Below are 21,445 nucleotides of genomic sequence, written 5' to 3'. Positions count from 1 at the left end.
TCACTCGGAGTATTTACAAAGTAGGACCAGTGCATGTTTGTGTCCGTCTCGGGTCTGGTTTTATTATTTTTGTTCTTTTCTTGCATTCTGATTATTTGTGATTATTAGAATTAAGTAAGAGGCGATGTAGAAAATGGAAGAAGATGAACTAGCTGCGTTTAGGGAACACTGGAAACAAGAATTATCAAGCAAAGGGGAATTTTACGCTGATTCAACCAAGCTTTCTGGTGAGCAAAAGCAAAAAGACTCAAAACATCGTTATTTCGAAGCGACAGATGCGAATAAGAAAAGGGGGAGTCGTTGCCACACAACTAAAGAGTCCACAGAAGACCCGAAGCCAGAGGACCAGCCAGGGTATGTTTCCATTGCGAGCAGTTTACTAGATGGACGGACCAGTCCCCTGCTGGACAGGATCGAGGAAGAGAGAACTAAAAGGAGAAGAGTGAATCACAATGACAGTGTGACCAACGCGTCTCGCCAGCAGCTGCCCAAAAAGGTCAAGAGAGAAGAGCTGGTGGATCAACTCATTCAGGATCTGGTATGTGTAGAATAGATTTTGTGATATTAATATAAAAATAATAGGGACAACGCGTGGAAGTTGGAGGTTGAATCCCTTTCCCATGCATTCTGCTGTTGTGTCCTGTGGCAAGAAACTTCACTCACGAATGGATGTGAATCAATGTGATGTTTGTGTTAGGAGGGTGGTGGTTGGAGACATGCCTTCAGTTTACTATTTGTTTTCTTGCATTTTTCAACTCTCTATACCACACTGTGTACCATTGGTAGTAGCCTACTTAAGGTAATCTCCAATTTGAGATTTTATTCATTTTTATTAGAGATAATTTGATTTATGGATTATAGAATTTAAACTCAGCACATTTTTTCCAGTTTGTTATGACCCAAATCTAAAAGCTTCTTGAGAAAGCGCCAACATAGCAGCAAAAAAACATCAAAACGTGACAAAAAGACCAAAAAATGTGACAAAAATGCAACAAATATGAAAAAAAAGTGATGAAAACGTGGCAGCAACGCAAGGAAATAAATCAGTTTAGATCATTTTGTACGTCTTAGCTTTCAAATGAGTCGTTGCACTGGCAATACTGGCAATACTGGCGTTATTGTTCACATTAAAACACATCTAACACAGTGTGTTAGATGTGTTTACCAGCAGTAACTCAGCAGCTAACGGAGTGGTTCCACAGATTTTTTCTCCACTATTTATACTGTCAGTGTATGGAAATGTATGCTAACAGCTGCAAAGATGGCGGATCTCCATGGTAACTGTGGAATTTCCCGACCTCTATAGCTGTTGGGGCCAAGAAACTTTACGATTTGGGTGCAGCCAGCCGAACCGGAGAAAATGCACTCGGTCAAGGTGGGGTATAAGAGGTTGGGTGTTTTCCGGTTTCATTGTTTGTACCCTATTAGGCCAGAATGTAGGATATTTGAATCCCTTTTAGACCTACTTTCATACTGTTTACTTCAGGACACTTGTGGTTTACTCACCACTGGTGTCTTGGGGTAGACTGACAGAGGCATGCCGGCCAATCTGTGCCTATGCCTATATGACACACCACGTTAATACATAAGTGGATGAAGTGAATTGCCAAATGACATGACTATGTGCTGGTCGAGCTGGGATTGAGCTGCAAAACTTTTGATCTGTGAAACGCTCTTACCACTGAGCCAAAGTTGCTGCACTTGCTGTGTGGTATTTAAGGTTTCAAGACAAACTCATTTGCTGGTTTTGTTCATTGGTTTACTCTGCTTTCATGTTTCTTTTTTTTCCAGAACGAGGTTAACGACATTCCATTTTTCGACATAGATTTGCCTTATGAATTGGCATTACAGATTTTTCAGTACCTCAACTGCATAGAGCTTGGACGATGCGCACAGGTAAATGTTTTATGAAACCAGTTTTTACTTCTTATTTTAAGCTGTACCATCAAAGGATGATTTTAATAAATGCAAACTTGTTTGAGTTTAGGTACAAGTCTGGTAGAACTGTATATTGCAAATGATAATACATAGCATTTAAATTAGCTTTTCACTCCATTTGCATCAACTCTCTTAAATTTTCTTTTAACAATGACAGCACAATGACAGGGTTACCATAGTGAGGCATATCTACTCTAATAGAGTCCGTTTGGCAGTTAGTTAAGTGCAAATAAATTTAGCAATGCAAGTGTGTAATTTATGCTGACTTAATCCACATCGAAACTGTCCAACCGCCTCCCAGGTGAGCAGGGCATGGAGAGTCCTTGCAGAGGATGGCGTTCTGTGGTTCAGGATGTGTGTGAGAGAGGGCTTTCATCAGTATGCCAGTGTGTCTGACTCCCCCTGCTGGAAGAGCACTCTACGGGACTGCAGGAACTCAGCCAAAACTGTCAGCTCCAACTGGAAGGTGTGCTTGGTCTTCTATGCATAAGTGATCACAGTGCATTTCTTACCCATTAATGACACAGATAATCTTTGAATTATGAATTACACAAGTTTGTCAGATAGCATGTTTTACAGAACATATAGACAGAGCAATGGTGTTGAAGCGCCATGTTTCTATTTTCGTCATAGAATCGAGTGGGCTCCATCAGTCAGCTGCAGTTTGAGCTTGGAAAGGTGCTCTGTGATGTCAACTCTTGTGAAAACTATGTTTTTGCTGGGTAAGTTGTCCATAACCTTGCATGGGCATCCAATTTACTGTTAAACTGCTCTATCTAGCATACCAACAATAGCTTTATTAGTTATTTCTTAAAATGCTTTGATGCTTTTTTGTCCAATCTAATTCTGAATTATGCGTACAGAGCTGAAGCCAAAACATTAGGTGACAAGAATAAGCAGGTGCCATTTGTCTGATAAAGAGGCCCAAGGCGATATTAAGGCTCTAGTGAGCTTCAAAACTCTATTCCCCCCAGTACCACTAAGTCTCATAGGTGATGACTGCATTTCTGTTTTACAAGTGACTAAGTACAAACACTGTGGGACTACAAAAAATGTACATAAGAAAAAATAAGCTCTCAAAAAGCGCAACATCCATACTTTTCCCATTAACTGTTCTGATTATTATTATAATTACTGTATTTAAGTACTTTCTGTGACCGATTAGAGTAGGATTGATCATTGACTAAAGTGCAGTTTTGGGGTTTTTACACATGGACCTGACTCTCGCAAACTAATTATTATTATTATTCTTGTGGTTTACTATGTGCTAAACTCTAGGATGTCGGTCACACACTTTGTCACACTTTGTCTCAGTCATGCACTCCGCTTGTTTCAACATGATGTAACTGTGGCGGTGGGAAGGCCAGCAGCAACAGGTCATCAACACGGGCAAATGTGGAGAAGGAACTGAAGCTATATGGGTGTTTGGGTGCGCAGTTGAAATGCAGATGTGCTTTTTTTCACAAGTATATTATTAAAAAAAAAAATACAATTGAATAGTCATTTTGACCAACCTTGACTTGTTGGTTAAGACTAAAAGCACTGACCAAATCTAAATTAAACAAATGTCTCTGCCATTCATAATGGCTACATTCAAAGTTCATTTCAGAAATAGAATCAGAATCAGAATAGTATTTATTTATTGCCATTGTTTGAGAACAGGTTCACAAACTCAGAATTTTTCTCGGTACAATCGTGCAACATAAAACGTATAACATAGAATTTTAGATAAAAATAAGATATAAAAACTACTATACTATATACTACTATATACTAACTATAAGGCTATTTTCGAACAACATGGGCGTCTTTTAACCAAACAACACAAGTGAGATGTTGCTTTGGTGCCAGAGAATTAATGAGAACCAAACAACAAGTCGCCTGGGTGAAGAATGCAGTAATGTGTGAGAGGAAGTGATTCAGTGGTAACAGGGTGACGTCGGGTATGATGAAGTTGGACAAACTGTTTAGAGCTTTAAAGAAATGTGACTCTTAGCTGACAAAGGTGGGACCTTTCTAATATTTTAAACACTTTTTTATGGTTTTATTTTGTTTGTAGTTACACATCTGGTGACGTTAGACTGTGGGATACACTACACTGGGACTCAACAGCTTCCTACCTGAAACCTAACAGTCTGTCAGCCATCGCAGAGCCACGACCCTATGTTAGCCGCGTTCAGGTTAACAGCACTGTAGCCGCGGCTGCCTATGAAGACGGTGGGTGTCACTTTAGGTGAAGGTCTAAAATGTCTATTGGAGTAAACGTGTTTATCCCCTAATCTGCAGTTTTCACACTTAAAAAAAACAACTCAATTGCTTTGTTTAGGCTGTGTGGATATGTGGAGCACTGAGACAGGGGGGCAGCCTATCTACCACTTCCAATGCCCTGAGCGGGTCACGACTTTGACTTTAAGTCCTGATGCCCCCATCTTGGGCTCCTCTTCTGGACCAGACATAAGGCTGGACAGGCCTGATGACTGTGGCTACTGGAAGATGGTGTGCCATGCTCACCTCCCAAAGACTGTAAGTATCAGTTTGAACCTCACTACATCATCTGAATGACGCAGCGTCCGCACGTACAATGTTTACTTTAGCAAGGTGAATACTGCAAAAACACAAGTGTATCACGGTAAAACATTAAAAATGGGCACTGATACTAAAAATGTGATATTGGATTTAGTAGGTAGATATAGGTTTGAAAGAAAGTAGATATACGCCTTTCATTTGATCCTTTGCGTCTGTGTGAATAGTTCTTGATCTTTGTGGCAGGTGGAGCGTTTAGTGGTGGTGCCAGGTAAAGAGCAGTATCGGTCCATGGCTGCTGTTGCTGCTGGAGACAGTGTGTATTTGCTGGACTCTCGGACAGAGGAGCCGCGCACGCTTCACTCAGTCTATGGTCATCCTGTTACCTGCCTGGACGCCTCTCAGACCCAGGTGGCTTTTGGAGTGAAGCGCACAGGCTGGGCCATGCACGACGGAGGCAACAAGGTGTGCCCCTACTCACACTTGCACTGCTGTAAACAATATTTCAGTGTATCAATTTTACTACTACTGCATGCCCATCGACTATGTCATCTACTACTGTGATTTTATGGCTGATACTGTATAAAGGTATCAGTTCGCTCTCTGAGTCTATTTAGTTAACCTACATTTAACTTTGAATATTGACTGAAACTAACTCAACCTCTGAACAGAATAGTTATGTTTTCTATAAGGTGTACATTGCGTTTCAAGGTTCACTCAACAGTACTACACCTGAACTAAAATGTTAATGAACTCTGTCTTTGAACTGCTTCCCTGATCTCATTGAAATAAATGGTTCCCGAAAATTTTACCAAGGTTGTTCTGGCATAAAGACGACATTTTATAGCACCTCAAACATTAGATAAATTCTGTTTAATAAAAAAAGAAAAAAAGTTAAATTTTATCAAAGCGGATGGAAACGTTAAATACAGTATTAAGTACAATTTTTGAGAGTGTAGTGGAGACCATTTATCAGTTATTGCACCCTGTTTGCTACCAAAATATACTGTACAATACAATTCTAATGTACTAGGGTACGAGGGTATAATTATGAGTCACCTTCATTTGGAATCCCTTTGGGCACTGTAGGTCCCACTACAAATGGCCTGTAGAGAATTTGTTTAGAGCACAAATGGTGAGTTTAAATAGCTGGAGTGAACCTCAGTGGGTTTTGTGTCTAATTACGAGTGCTCTATTGTTGGGCAAGAGATGCATTTGTTTGTACCTATAAATACTACGTTTCTGTGCGCCTTGTACTCTTAATTAACTCTGAAGCTTTTGTTATTCAGGTGGGACCACTCCTTTGCGGCTATTATGTTGACAGGTACTTTTGTGCAGTGACTTGATTCTGCTCACACATGCACATGTTTAAAGCACCACACTGTGGACTGTGAGCAGAGATGCGCCGCAGTAGCCCTTTAGCAGGTTTCACTGCTGACGAAGAGTTAAAGTATAAAGTCAAGTTATAAAGTCAAAGTTTTATCTTTACATTTTTGTACATTAAAAATATTCACATTATTTCAGAAAATTATGTCAATTCATGTCTTGTAATTAAAAGTTTCCTATTAACAGAACCTGTCTATCACATTGTAAGAATTCTAGCAATAATTGCCTCCTGCAAAAACGCATGAATTGGCTGTTAACTCTAATCAGACAAGATTTATGCAGTTTTCAGTGAGGAAACATATGCTTCATTAAAATCTGTTAAAATACATGGAGGTGGCATCCAACAGAATAATTTCTCACCTTTTTCCTGCTGAGAAGTGACACATTTTAATTACAACATTTTGACTCGAATGAACCCTGGCGCATTGTCTAGATTAGATGTGGACTAGTTGTCCTATCTGACAGCTCTCACTCCTTTCTCATCTCTGCAAATGTCACAACCCCTTTATCTCTCAGCCTTCTCCTTCTCAGTGCGGCTGCCAGTGTGTGTGTTTGAAAGTCGAGTCAAAACCAGCCTCCAGACCCTCATTACTGTGCGCTCCCCTCCTGTCAGTGGACCGGAAGGACCCAGGCGTTCACCCAAGCTTTCACCCAGGCTTTCACTCAGCTCGTGGCTGCGCTTTCAGCACACACTGCCATCTCCACTGGCAACACATGCATCCAACTGAGTGGATGCACCACAGAGGCCCCACGCGTGTACTGTCAGGGAACCTGCCATTTTTGTTGCCTCTGGTTCACAATGCCTTGAATACTCTGAACTATTGATGACAGTGCTGATCTCCTGATTCTCTGTGTGCTTGTTGGTTTATACAAACTCTTGATTGTTGGTTTGAGTTTTAAATGATCAGCAAGTCCAGAAGAGTAAAAGAAAGTGTCTCAGAGGGATGTATAGTGTGACATTTGTGCACACAATCTTAGAACTCGTGTATGCTCAGATTGAGAAGGTTGGCATAACCCTGCAGACTGCTGTAAATGCCAGATGACTTCAGTCCACAAAGCTGCTATTAACACACATGTAAGCTAATCAGTGGTTGTCCATATGGTGTTTGGACCAAGTAGTAGACTGAGTGCTGCCAGCATATTTCCATAGAGGAACATGCCATGTCTATGCTCTTGCTTGAGTTTTATGACCTAAGTTATATTATAATGAGGCAAAACGAATTGATGTACATTGTTGGAGGGTTTACCGGTTGGACTGAACAAGTGACACTTTGAGAGCAATTAGGCTGTGTTCACATCGTATTTGATGTCACACAAGGGAAGGCATAAAGGGCAGGGGCTTCTATCACTATATGGGCAAGTCTCTGCTTTATAAATACATATCAAACAGAATAAAACATATATATTGAACCGTTTTATTTTAACTGACAACTGATTTACTGAAAAACCTCTGCATTTTGAAGAATTCTACTGAAAACTTGACATTAACAACATTAAAGGCACACTGTGTAACATTTTGGACTATACTGTTGCCATCAATACAAAACACGCTCCCAATGACCAGCTCGACACAGAAAATGCTCAAAGAATGGATTTGGATGAGAACCTATCCTGTTTAAATCTCAAATTCGACAGACTTAAGTCACATCTCCATGGAGACGGGCTGGAGACGTACCCAATCCCAGTAAAGTTAGTCATGTCTTAGGAGAGGCGAGCCGCTCACAGCAAAGGCTCATGTTCAATTATGAAAATATCTGTCAAAAGATAACTGCTTGAATTTTGTTTATTGGGTGAAATTTTACACGGTGTGGCTTTAACCAGTTACCTATCATCCACCACCTGTGTTTTACTTGCATACTTGCACACATTTTCAGAAACTACCACTGGCCTACAGGCTGTAGACAAAACCACAACAAAAACATGACAAAAAAGCAACAAAAAAGCAATGAAAACACGAAGTGACAAAAATTTGAAACAAAAGCAACAAAAACGTGACAAATGCGGCGACAAAAAAGATTTGATCAGTTTTGTAAGTCTTGGCTTACAGTTTTTAGATTTGGGTGAAGCCAAGCTGGAAAAAATGCATTTAAGATGGGGGTTAAGAGGTTAACTATTGGGTCTTTTAAATATTGTGATCTTGTTTCGTGAACCAATATAAAAGTGACTAAAACTCACAAAGCCATGTGTTCATTTCAGCAGCAGCAAACACTCTGCCTTCATTGCAGTTCTGATTGTGTATTTGTTCTTCAGTTAGTGCATTAGCAGAGTAAGTTGTCACTATGCATACACATGTCTTCCTTTACTTAGTTTATTCTCAGTCTGTGGCAGTTATTTAATAAAAAATGAGGTTCGTTGAGCTACGATGATCATATAAAACTGCAATATCTGGTATCCTTAGCTCATCCTTGAGAAAACTCTATCAAGCTGTCATTTCAATGTCCTGAGCAATTTGGGATTTGCCCTGAAGGCGGTACGCGACTAAACCGCACAGCTTGGACACACAAAAGCTACTGGCATTTAGTCAAGACTTACATCATGCTTTTTTTGTTGTTACTTCCATCAAACTTCATTTTAATGATGATCACTGCAATATCACTTGCCCTTGTGTCCTTTACTTGCTTCATCTTGTGCAGACTTCCTCACGCGCATACTTCCTGGTTTAATTTTGTAAGTGTTTTAATTATACAAAGATAATTTTGCTTGGCTGTCAGTCTGTTTTGTCATCTAATTTGGATGAGACCGCTAATCGAGCAATTAGGCCAGCTCCAGATGACATCATTGTAACTTTAATGAAGAAAACTAGAGCCAGATGCAATTATGCCTTTGATCACAAAATACTTAAAAATCAGCAATTGTAAAAAAAAAAAAAAAACTGGTCAATGTCCTATTATATGCTCAATTTGGGCTGTCTAAACTTATTTTTTCATTCTTTAACATTGGTATTTGTGAGCTCTCAGGCTGTGCAGAGTTAATCTGACTTAAATTTTAGACCATGAGCACAATTTTTTCATTCATGCTAACATCCCCACATGTACGACACGTAATCAAAATAATTGTTTGCATTCTTTCAATACGTTTCAGATCAACGTGTACAGCCTAGAAACGGGCAAAGCAGAAGTGTGTGCGGGCAGTTCTCCGGGGGATTTCACCTGCATCAACTTGAGAGACTGTCCACCTCACCTTGTTGTCTGCGGCAACAAAGACCGAAGGTATGCCCATAAACAAATAGGATTCGATACAGACAAGTTTGGTGTTTATTTTGAACATAAACTACAAAACTACAACTTGGATCCATCTGCTGAAAGTGTGCCACAGCAGCTGGTGAAAAGGAAAGTCGCTAAATGGTTTTAACACCTGATGCAAGCCAGCAGTGGAGAACAGGTGCTTGGAAAGTGAGTGACAAGACAAAACTCTTTGCACTTTACCTTGGACAACAACATCAGAAGAACAAAGGAAGATTGGCCAATCTCGTTTTGCACTGAATAGAGACGTCGGGCTTCGTCTTCCATTAGCAATTTGTACTACGTCCACCATAGTGATAACCTGGCTTTCCAGATGAGGGACGGTACATAAAAGGGCCATTCTCATCCATTCTTCACTTGTTAGCGGGCGCTGTGGTGCATAAGCTGGCAGGAAAGGGAAAAAAATCCCTGGCTCGCTATCGTGCAAAAGCTGCCCCCGCTGTTTCTATTCACGACCAAATCCATCTGGCTGTTAAGGAGCTGGCTAAAAGTGAAAGACTGAGCTCCATCATATTGTCTGCCTTCACTTCTCACTACTCAGGACTCCTAATGCCGCACAATGAATAGAGGCTTCATTAGAAAGATGTTTGTAAGAGAAAATATTTCAACAGGAGTGTTTGGATGATAAATACAAATGGCTGCTTTGTTGCCAAGGAATTTGTAGAGTCACTCCAATTCCTTTGTGCTTTACTTTTGTCTTCTGGTGCATGTTTTTGTGCAAAAATAGGGTTGCGCGCAAGCTTGGCTCCTCCACACTGGCCCTCGCGAGGACAAATAAAACAGGGGAGAGCGAAGAGCAGCCGCTGATCTTGGCCCTTACACACTATGGCATGGGGCCAGGCACTAATGCATCCCTTCTTCATCTCCAAATGAGTTTTGCCCCTCTGTTTTCTTTGTGTGTGGCTTTTTTCATGGTTAAGTCTGCCTGGAAGAATGCCACATCTGGCCAGACAGGGAGGCTTCACAAACAAGGTATGATGAAAGATCGTGTCCATGTGCATATTCATAACAAAATCAGGGGGAATGATTTAATCCATTAGAGATAAGATGCTAAAGCGTATCAATAAAAGCTACGCTAAAATACAGTAGCACTATTTTAAATTAAGAGTTGATTTATTTCATTTGCAAAATTCCATCTGTTTTTTTTTTTATTTTACACATTGATATAAAGAAACATACCTCCTTAATAAAAACATGAATCTGACTGAATTATGACCTTACGTAAAACTTTCATAAAATGATCTGCCAACTTGCTGCCAACAGGCAATCAACATATTTCATGTAAAAACATTACCTGTTGTCAAAGGTAATATTAAAATGCAAATTATTTTTTTTCCCCCCTGAGCTGACACTTCAGTTCTTAACTGGTTCTTCCGGATTTGCATGTCTTTGACGAAACCTCCTTAGGCACATTACCTGCTCTCAGATTCAGAACACTTTTGGCTTGTTTTTTTATCCATTAACTATTGCTATGAAAGTGAGTCAATTAAGATCATCACTGTTCCAAGTACGGATACATTCTTTGTGTGTGTGAGAAATTCCTATTAGGAGGAGTACAACTCATGCCAAATCATATGCAAATGGCTGCTCAATGGTTTTCACAGCCAGTGCATTATAATCACTGTTTATTCAAACAGGAAGCAGCTCATCAAAAGTAGGAAGTATCCAGTCTTCTCCCTATACTCTCTTATTAGGCAGACTTCCTTCTGATTAATGAAGACTCGCCTGGCCACTGACAGCTCACTGAAGTCTGAACCACCTCCAGCACAAGATTTATTCCTCCCCCTGGTCTGCCAATAAAGCTTCGTCCTCACTGTTAAAACGTGTATGTTCATCACGTCATGCCGCTGTGCACACAAAGGAAATGGCTCACAACAAGTCCACCGTGACTATTTAGCCATTCTCTGAGTTTTTAAAAGATTTTTGGAAGCGAACTTGAGCGATGCGCGTGGGTCCCCAAAGTGAATGTGATTATGATAATGAAGGGTTGGAAGGAGGAAGGGTCTGGATGTTGTCATGTCCTGGATGCTTTCGGCTGCAATAAAGCCACAGTGACAACAGATGGAGCTGGTCTCCCAGGGGCCTGAGCTCCTCACTAAATAAAGGCTGGCTCTTCTGGTCTGCTATCTTTGTGCATTTAACATATGATATTATGCTGATGATAGTGATTAAAATGGTAATGACTGTAATGCAATCATCAGTTCAAGGATTCTAAGTTGATTTTAGTTGAAGTAAGTATTTTCCGTGGGTTTGGATCTCAGTTTGTTCACTTGTGAATTTCTGCGGTGTCTTTGTTTTTAACCTGTAACATGTGTTGTATTATTGTGTTTGCCCCATTTTGTGGTAAAAATTTGTATTGTTCAGCCAAAGTAACTGGTGCTTTTTGTATTGGTGTCTCTTTGTCATAGATTCTTACAATCTGGCTGTTGACAAAGTAAAAGAGGAAAAGATTATGTTTCAGAACAGTCAATGAAATATTGTGCTTCCACTTTAGGTTTGAACTTGCTGTAAGTTTATATCTTTATGTCCTTTCCCAGAGTGCGAGTGTTCGATCTACGAAGCGGCACCTTCGTGGTGTCCCTGTACGCCCACCACCTGGGCGTCACCTCAGTGCAGGCGGATGAATGGAAGATTGTGAGCGGTGGAGGAGAGGGGCTCGTGTGTGTGTGGGAGATGAGGATGGGGACCAAGCTGTGGGAGATGCATAACAGGTAGGGCTCGCCGCATCTCGGAACAAATACAATATCGCTAACTGTCACAAAAGGAACACACACACACAGAGTATTCTGACGGTCTTTCTCTGCCTCAAAGACATTGGAAAAAAAAAAGAATTGCTGGGATGTTTGAAAGGAAAGATGATACTTTTTGTTTTTTAGGCATCCAGTAAGGCACATACATTTCAGTGGCAGCAGACTTGTAACAGCCAATATCCCTGACGACAAGTCTCCAAGAGGGGCCTGCATCACAGACGATGACCTCACAGCTCATCGCAGGTTGGTCCCTGCACTCCCACTCTACCACTACTTTGTTAAACTATCTGAAACATTATCCCACTTCCTCTTGTCTCCTGCCTTTGATTTGCTGCAGTTGTATCTTTTCATTCAAGAATTGAGGTGGTGTATTTTTTCTTGAGCAACAGATGATACAGTCCTGATCAAAAGTACTGAATAAACAGTTTATTAAAGACAACAGTTAAACTGAAATAGATTTTTTTGCAGCAGATCAACGGTTTTGGACCACACCTTAACCGTAGCTCCACTGTTATTGTTAATCACTTAAGTTGCAACATGTTTGATGCAAGAGTTCCCAGGTGAGTGGGAACATTTGTCCAAGTGGTAAAGATGAGATCACGAAGGGCATCTACTGTCTGGAACTGTGGTCCATTTTTGTAGACTTCCCTTGCCATCCATTCCCAAAGGTTGGACTGGATTCCGATCAGGGAAACACACTGGGTGGTCCAAAAGAATGATGTTGCATAATATTATTATTCTTATATTTATTATTCAGTTAGTTCTTAGCTGGTCTTGAAGGGACCCCAGATCTTTTTATTGTGTGTTCCATAATAGTTATTTTGATAATGATTGTTTCCCCGAAAATAGAACTTATAAAAATACCTTCTTGTATTTTAATGTACTCCTATTCCTTTGCAGACACCGTGGAGTAATCTGCCACTATGACTTCTCAGAGGATGCCTTGTCCCAGGATAATGTCCTGCCCATCTGCAGATCCGACTACATGGAGTCTTACGGCTACAACTACAACATTGGACTGGCTGTGCCTTATGACAGACTGCCTGGCTCACATCCGTCGCTCTGAGCTGAAGTGACTGCGTTATACAGTATAATTTATTTATGAATAAATTAGTTTTACTTCTTTCCTTTGAACATTTTTAGGTTGCCACAGCAAATCTAGTCACACAGGGCTTTGGAAGAGATTTACTAATATTTATTTGGGGTTTGGTTTGATTATTTATTACAATGCATTTAAAAATTACTTACAAAATACATTTCATTTGCAACAAAACTCCCATCATGCAAATAATCAAAACATCTTTTGTTCAAAATAATTGTGTTTTAAATACTGCAGTTTTGGAACACAATCTGCTCTCAATACACAACACTGTTTGGTGCTTTGACTCCTGGAGGGGCAGTTCAAAACAGAATATGAGTTAAATATAATGTGGAATGGTATGTTTCTCTTTTGGATATGAGCCACAGAACCCTGAGAATGCCGTAGCTGCCCTCGGCATAACTGACTTCCAAATCTGAGAGAGGACATAGTACAAAGATTGAGCATACTGCCCGCAGAGGAAGAACTGGAAAGCCCTCAAAGCAAAGTACATGAATTACAGGTTAACACACGCTCCTGACATTATGTAAAAAGCCATAGCACATTAAACATGTACACCAAGTCTCGAAATTCAAAATCAGATTTAAAGTTGCAACAAATAAATTGATATGATTATTTTAGTATTCATGTTGGCAACAAACTGGCTTCATGGGTTCTCTTTGGGCACTCAAGCTTCATCTCAAAACAAACCCATACTGTTAGTTCGTCGGAAAGACTTCAATCACCTCGCGATCCTAATATAGAAAAGAAGCATTAGAGTAATTAATAAATATTCACAATGATACATATTTATTAACTATTTGGTATTGTAATCGTTAACGTTACAAATATAGTGCTACCTTGCACATTTGTGAGTATGACCCCGTCTCTTGCTTATTGTTTTTTATCACAACGCATAGTGACAGTATCCACATCTAAAAAGCGGATGTGCATCCTTGACTCCATTTCCAGGCCACTTAAGATCTGTAAACAAAGGATGGACTCGATCAGCAATGTGAAGAGGAGAAAGTATCTATTCTGACATAAATAAGGTAAGTGAAGCATCAAGCACCTGTTCAAAATGTTCAAAAGTGATTCCTTCATAAAAGTAGTCGGGGGCCTGGGAAAGTTTAAAAACAATATATTTACTTATTTACAGATAAAACTGAGCAAGTATAATCATGCAATCAAAAGAGCATTACCATGTCAGGCATACTTGTGCTTGCCACCTCCAGCATGGCGGCATCTGCTATGGCCTTGGCAGCCTCCAGGTCTATATTACCACTTTTAGATAAAAGCTCTTCTACAACCTGAGAGAAACATGAACAATAAACAATGGCCGTTTGACATACAGAGGTTTTATAAAGTAATTCCTACATCTATTATGTAGCAGTCCGATGTTTAAATTGTGAATATATTCATTTATATTCTACAGCACTGACAACAAATGTAAAATTAAATGTCAAATAATATATACTGTACATATTATGTACAAACAAAAACTTTTTTTTTTAAAATTATTTAAACATTGATATTTAAGTTGAGTAATATCCTTTACAACATCTACACAACCATTCCACTCAATCGTCTGACTTTTACGAACATTCAAATCCAGCACAAAGTTCATCCATTCCACTGAGATTTAGAGTTTTTTTTGTGTATTGCGTAACAAAGATGCGTAACCACAAAGTGCAAAAGTTCAGTTTGTCATGATTATTCTAATTTGTTTCTGTTTGACTTGTTTTAGTCACAATTTAGTATTTTTTAGGTCTTGTATTGACAAAAACTCATTTAGCTTCCTGCAGCATTAATACTAGGCCTTAGTCTGCATTTTAATGTGAACACTTTCAGTATCAAATTCGCACAATATATAGGACTAAATGGAAGGGTAAATGCTTCCAGAACCCATAGTACAAAATCACATGAGCTTACTTACTTTTCTGTACTCTTCCAGGTTGATCATGCCATCACTGTCACTGTCGTGCATGTTGAAAAGGACTGGGGGCACAAATGGAAATTACATTACAATTTAATCCAAAAGGAACTGGTTCTGCTCTTAGGGAATGTTTTCAATAAGCTAAAGGAAGTTACTATGATAGAATGTTTAAAGAAGACTGAAAAGTGAATGCTTCCCATACATACAGTTTATAGCTTATTACAACCACATGGTATAGTATACTCTTCATGTTACATATACAAACTTGAGTTGCCTCTCTCACTCTACCAGATTCTTTGTTTAGGTGCTTTGCTAATTTGCTCACTAGTTTATCCAGCTATTCCTGCCAAACTAAAACAACGGTGTCACACCTTTTTCTACTTCACTGCAAATACATTTCAATTATTATTAGCTGGCACTTATAAAATAGCCCAGATAACCGAACTACACCTGTCTGGCTTGTAGCTGCACTTAAAAGTCTGATGTTTGGACATAGATGAAGAACAATGCTAAACTGTTAATTGTCTTATCTGTGTCCCATGAAGTATAAGCTGCTCTATGGCTGGCTATGCATATAATAATGTCGCCAGTCTGTTATTTTGAACTATGTGCCTCTGATGTGTGCTATTTTTATTGAGTATAAAAATACAGATGAAAATATGGTTTATGTGGTAATAGTAGTCAATGGCATACAGCGAAGCTTTTCTTTTCTCATGGCTTTTTTCTCCTCCTCTGAGGTTTTCAGTGATGGGGGGCGGAAGTGTGACATGACCATAAGGAACTCCTCAAAGCCAATCTCTCCATAGGTCCCTACTTCGCCTTTATGCTGATTCCTGCAAGACAAACAGACTGCATGATATTTCACTTGAAGCACATATTTTCCATTTTATTTCCAGATGATCTAGTGGATTGCTTTTACGTAATAAGATTGATTGGATCATGACTTTTCTGTAGAAAGTTGGTAATATTGGAAGTTGCTGATACGTAGAACAAATAGTATAGTTGAGCTCGTAGCCTAAAAACATTCTAAAGCCATAGTAATCTCATAGTAATAGTATGTCTCTCAGAGAGAATATCATAGAAACTATCAGATGGCAATAGCATATCCTAATGACAGTGTGGTGGTTTGACTTTAACAAAGACCCCCAAAAAAGCAACAGTGCAATTATGCATTGTTGAATACTGAACTGCCTGTCTGCCATAGTGCCATAGCAACCCTGCAGCTCCCATTTAAATCAACTAGCCATTTCAAATGTAATAAGGTTAAGTAAGATCTATGGACTAACAACATTAAGGGACATGTTCTTTCAGTTCAGGTGGTTAGGGAGCCAACTAAGCAGCAATCTCCTTCCAACACAATGCCTGAAAATGAATTTGAAAGGTAGTTGACAGTGCGATTGCGGTAACATAGACTTTGCAGCTGGAAATGTTTTGTGGTTTCTTATAGCAGGGTACAGTGAAATGTGTTTACACCTACCTTTTATCAAAGAAGGCGTCAATGATTTGCTTTTTGATTGGATTGTCAGTCAGGGCAGGTATGCTGTTTAGGTTTTCTCTGCTAAGGTGTGACAAGACAAATATCCGTTATGTGGTATTACTTACAGAGAGAACATGGCATGTGACCATCGACTGTTGTGACATTTAGTGTGCATCAGGAGACCACTCAATAAGGGCATTGGCTTACTCTTTCTACAAGCATGTTTCAGTTGCAGAAATGCAAATCAAAGCTTACACAGTTTAGGCATATTTCAAATGAAAACTCATTTAAATAATAAACATTGTATTGTGACTATTTTACCTGATAGTCTCTGAATCTCCACTCAGCTGCTTAAATCTCTTATGAAGATTCGTAATTTGTTCCAATGAAACTGAAAACCAAACCAAAAACATCAGTTCAACTGGGCGACTACCTCATTTTATGCTCCTATTTTAAAATGTATGGGCTATGATGGTGCACCTGACAGGAGTCATAGATTTTGCATCCAGGCTTTGACCACTGTGTCCTGAGCTGTTGTGTTATCAGACTAATGGCAATGCAAACACAATGCCTCTGGCCTTTTAATGTCATTTTGAACGCCACACTCAATCATTAACTCACTATATTTACCACCAGGGCTTGCATTATACTATCCTGGATTTGAATCGTCTCTCGGTGGCGTGGATTATAACACTGTTATGAAGAGCACACCTCTATACATAGGCCATCGGCTAGCTCTCAGAAAGGGCTTAGAAAATGACTTTTGTTCCAGGAAATAGGAAATACTTTTTATTTGGATTTTTATCAAGTACAATAGTTAAACTTCTTCCACAAAAATTTCCACACGCAGACTCCCTGCAGTTAATGAGAAATTGGCTCCTAAAGCGGGGAAGTTTGTGAAAAAATGGACATTTTAGCCTCTATAGGCATTTTTGACTCCAGTTATTTCAAAAGGTGTAAAGGCCACAGACTTAAAATTTTACAATCATAAAGACAATACTAAAAATATTCAATATGTGGTAAAAGAAGGTGGATAGGAGTGCTAGTTTTTAAGAAATAACTTTTGAAAATATGCCTTTTTTGAAATATGCGTCCTATTGAAACAAGCACACTATGGGACCTACCATTTCCCCATGACATTTTCAAATTAGATTTTATGAACATAAATAACAAATTGCTCCAGATAAGTTTCAAACATTCTTTTATTTTTTGTGATTTTGGGGTTTTTAACCATCAGAAGTAGATCAAGTGTATCTTGGCATATGGACGAAAGCTTGACTTCAGTCTTGCCTGTTAGATCTTGTAATTCATTCAATATAAGACCTTCTACTGCAGTGGTTCCCAACCTTTGTTCTTGATTCCCCTCCTGTGCATGCTGTAGTCAGCCCGGGGCCCCCCCTCAGTCGAAACAAATACAATAAAAAAATCAAAACCTGAAAATATTTACCAATATGCATTTTAAACACATTTTCTGAAATTAGATAGTTTTATGCACCTGTTGTGATTTTTAACCATTTTAACTTGTGCAAATGTATGACCTGACACTCTGACCAGACAAAGCTCTGGGCCCCACCTGCCGTCCCAGGAGCCCCCGCTCCCCAGGTTGGGAACCACTGTTCTAACGCACTCTCTATCCAGGCAAGGAGGCTAAAAAGTTCTTGTCGTTAGGGTCCTTTAAAGGCTCTTTCTGATGTAAAGTGTAACTCCTGAATTACTGTCCTCGTTCAGTGTTTCAAAAGTTCACTATTATTTCTCAGATTAGACGGTGATCGGAGGAAAATCAGCTCGAATCCTTGACATCAGCCTGTCCGATCTGAAATCAAAAAGTACCGTTAAGTTTAATTTACAACTAGTTTATTGTATGTTGATGGTAAATACCTTATATACCAATTTTTTTTTTTATTACATTGTATGTACAGTTTTGGGGCCCATATGAGTAGATTATTAGTTAAAAAATAAAGTCTAGTGTCTGGGATGATAATGGATGATTGTGGATCTGTGAGTGGTTTGTTGTGCCTTTTCTGAAACCGCATCCTCCTTCCTTTTCCTACTCACTAACACTGGAAATGCATGTTCCCTCGAAGGAAAGGTCTGTCCTAAGCTGAACACGCAGCAGGAGAAGTGGTTTATAAGCATCGATGCGACTCACAGGTGTGTGTTTCAGAGAGCAGCCTCATGCACTAAACTATTTATGTTCCATGTTTATTCACAAGAGTCACATTTTACAGTCATATAGATATTTGATCATGAAAAAGAAAGCAGAAATGAGACCAAATATTGGCAAGTTTTAAGAAGCTAAAATATAGTGTACATATGAACAATCTGAATCTGAAACTCTAAGAGGAAATTAATGTTCAATTCAAAGAAGTAGTGTAAGTGTGAAGCAAAAGGAAGGAGGCGGTTTCAGAAAGGGCCAAGGTCAGATGCCACAGAGTCAGACACATTTTGTTCTAGGCCCAAGTTAGAATTTGATGGGGAAAAAAAGAAATCTCACTTCTCTGATATTAATTTAGACCAACCCAATAAATCCCTGTAAATCTAAATGCATGACTTGATTATAAGACGGTGATAAACAGAAAAATACATGACATACCTCTAATCTGAGGCCTCTGACGACTCTGCAGTTCATTGATGATCTTTAGCAGAGTCTCATCAGGATCATTTCTCTGTTGTCCAAAGTCCTCCAGACAATCACAGGAGATCTCGTATGTGGCCACAGATGGCAGGTTCTCCCACTGTAAAAATACAGACAAAGCACATTTTAGGTTTTTAACAAAAAGTACAGTCAAGAATCAAAGCCATATCTGAGGAGCCAAAAGGACAGAAACTGAGAATTCAGAGCTTAGATTAATATAATATTTACTATAATTTTCAGTCAGATAGTCTTCAAAACGTGTTAAGAATATTGCTATAAAAAGGCCTCTAGGTAAGTGTTGGATCGCAGTTTGCAGAATATGTTCAGCATTTTTCAATGTGAATGCAGTTGTTCCGAGCCCTGGAACTTCCCATAAATACATACCTCACTCTTTCATGTTGAGTCTTTAAATGAAGTGAGGCGAGGCTTTACAGGACCAGGCTCCACCACAACATGTTTTCATCACGTAATTGTCCTGGAAAATGAAGAAAGCAGATTCAACAGAAATAACTACAGCAGTAGGGCAGGCCTTATGTATCATGTACAAGTAACTGTACTAATATTCTCCATTTTATCATGGACTTAATTGGACTTTGGAGTGAAATAAGAGACTGAAAGGATCAGTGATTCCAACTCACACCGAAGAGACTTATTCCAGCAATAATAAACTATTAACCACAGTTTACTGCAGTGAACAACCACAGACTGTAAAAACAACAGAGCTGTTCACAGTGGCACTCTTTAATTTACTTTTTTGATTGGTTTGCGCTTTATTATAGCAACAACATTTGACAAACTTTGATAGGTTCAAATGTCAACATGCTTAAACATCTTTTTGGTGTAACTAACTGGTAAAGTTATTTGCTATTATAATTTCTAAAGCAAATCAGACAAATGGGGAACTACATCCAGAATGAGAACAAACTACGAATTTTCTTCGGGTCATACATGCAACGTGAGGCACAGCACGTGTGTCGCTCCCTCAGGCATTATTTGTATTAGCATTATACTACACAATAAATAAGAATGTACTCACGAGTAGGACAACCCCCTGGCTGCCGTTTTAAGAGTCTTTGCCTGGCGTAGGTCTGACGATCTTTGAAGAAGAGTTCGCAGAAGTTTGCAGTTCATTTTCCTCGCTGTCCAGGGAGTATAACAGGTCTATGGTCCAAATCCACTCGTTTGCGATCTTCGTGAGTGTTGCCCACTCTGCTCGAGTTGTTCTCGCTGCAGAGGATCTAAAGTTTGCCTTCAGAAAGCGGGATTTTCTCCACGATAGTAGCTAACAGCTGCGCTGTCAGTGAAGGCGCTCCTCTGGGCTGCGTGTTTACTTCCGGGTTGCGGTGTCAACGCGATGCGCCGATTGGTCAGAAGTAGGTCAGGTGACCCTAAAATCATACGCGCCAGAAGAAAATAGTTCCCATTTCACGCTCGAATTTCTCAAAAACTGCAGGGTTTCTGCATGTGGAAACTTTATTTGACCCCTTTTGTTTTATTCAGTTTCAGAATATGCAAAGAAATTGTATTTCTGATTTCCTGGAACAAAACTTCACGCTAGAAAAGCTAGCCAATGGCCTAACACTGTCAAGTAGAAACAAGCAGGCAACAGACAGCGATAGTTGTTACTAAACTATGGCTTAATAATGGGAGGAACACTGGAATACAAGTTTTCTTACTATGAGTGGGTTATGAGCCATAAACGGTTCAAAGTCTCACCAGACAATGCCCGGCCCATCAATAAAGCAAGGCTTTATCTAGGATTAGGACAATATGTGTGACATGCTCTGCGTGCCACCGCACGCGCACGCGTCTCAGATTTGGCCCAACCTAAAAATAAACATGCGCACTTCTGCTCTTCCTACATGTGTTGAATTATTCTCCACCTAAAACTTTATTTCTATGTAAATCAAATCAAACAATGTCAAATGTTATGATAGATATGTATACAAGCCTATTAAATACTCAGATGCTCTATACAAGTATGAACAAAAGCATTTCATCAAATGGGTGTAAATGATCCAATAGGCCTAGTAGGCTACTGTAGCTTCTAAACAGCGGGTGTAAAGTAGAGCTTGTTGTGTTAAGATTAATTTCAAGGTGCTACATGCATAGACTACAATGGTCTAACCGCCGCAATTGACACCGTGTCGCAACATGACTGAGAACGACAGACAACAAAGTTTAAAGTGAGTTAACTTCAGTGACTCGTAGTAAAGTTACTTACATCCCGTTTTGTCTGAAAGATCACGATAACTCGGGTGCTCGGAGCGAGTCTGTGAAGCTCCCATTGTTACTGTCACTGTGCGTAAAGTTACTCAGAACATCTTTCCTGCGTCGGTGGTTGTTGGCATTAAAACGCAAGAGCGCTGCGTGGACACATCTGGCATCCCCAAGGTCCTAAATCCGCATCTTAGATGAACTGGTTGTACGTTCATCAATACATAATAAATTCAACTCTAAATGTTGTCAGAATTTCGAGT

The 21,445-nt window shown here is 39.5% G+C and overlaps 2 protein-coding genes across 3 annotated transcripts; one reads left to right on the top strand and one right to left on the bottom strand.

Moving 5' to 3' along the window:
- The first annotated feature begins 117 nt into the window (after positions 1-117).
- fbxw8 (F-box and WD repeat domain containing 8) lies at positions 118-12,918 on the top strand. Of its 2 annotated transcripts, none has more exons than XM_079579374.1 (11): positions 118-538; positions 1,792-1,896; positions 2,240-2,404; positions 2,572-2,660; positions 3,998-4,155; positions 4,265-4,461; positions 4,708-4,926; positions 8,929-9,056; positions 11,627-11,800; positions 11,966-12,082; positions 12,740-12,918. In XM_079579374.1, exons 1-11 carry the CDS (start codon positions 134-136, stop codon positions 12,903-12,905), a joined length of 1,923 nt encoding a protein of 640 aa, XP_079435500.1. In that variant the 5' UTR covers positions 118-133; the 3' UTR covers positions 12,906-12,918. The 2 variants fall into 2 exon arrangements, with proteins under 2 accessions (XP_079435500.1, XP_079435501.1); XM_079579375.1 differs by lacking the exon at positions 12,740-12,918 and adding an exon at positions 12,400-12,465.
- A 643-nt stretch (positions 12,919-13,561) lies between these two features.
- On the bottom strand, positions 13,562-21,361 carry tesca (tescalcin a). Its single transcript, XM_079579387.1, has 9 exons — positions 21,190-21,361; positions 16,652-16,721; positions 16,331-16,411; positions 15,547-15,686; positions 14,854-14,915; positions 14,120-14,227; positions 13,990-14,037; positions 13,778-13,901; positions 13,562-13,672 (listed from the first exon to the last, which is right to left on the bottom strand). The coding sequence occupies exons 1-8, from the start codon at positions 21,251-21,253 to the stop codon at positions 13,812-13,814; spliced, it is 663 nt and encodes a 220-aa protein (XP_079435513.1). The 5' UTR covers positions 21,254-21,361; the 3' UTR covers positions 13,562-13,672; positions 13,778-13,811.
- Between the last annotated feature and the right edge of the window lie 84 nt (positions 21,362-21,445).

This window comes from Gobius niger (assembly GCF_951799975.1).
Source record: "Gobius niger genome assembly, chromosome: 1".
Classification (NCBI taxonomy): domain Eukaryota; kingdom Metazoa; phylum Chordata; class Actinopteri; order Gobiiformes; family Gobiidae; genus Gobius; species Gobius niger.
The sequence above is the reverse complement of the archived record's forward strand: the minus strand, read 5'-3'. Positions and strand labels throughout refer to the sequence as shown.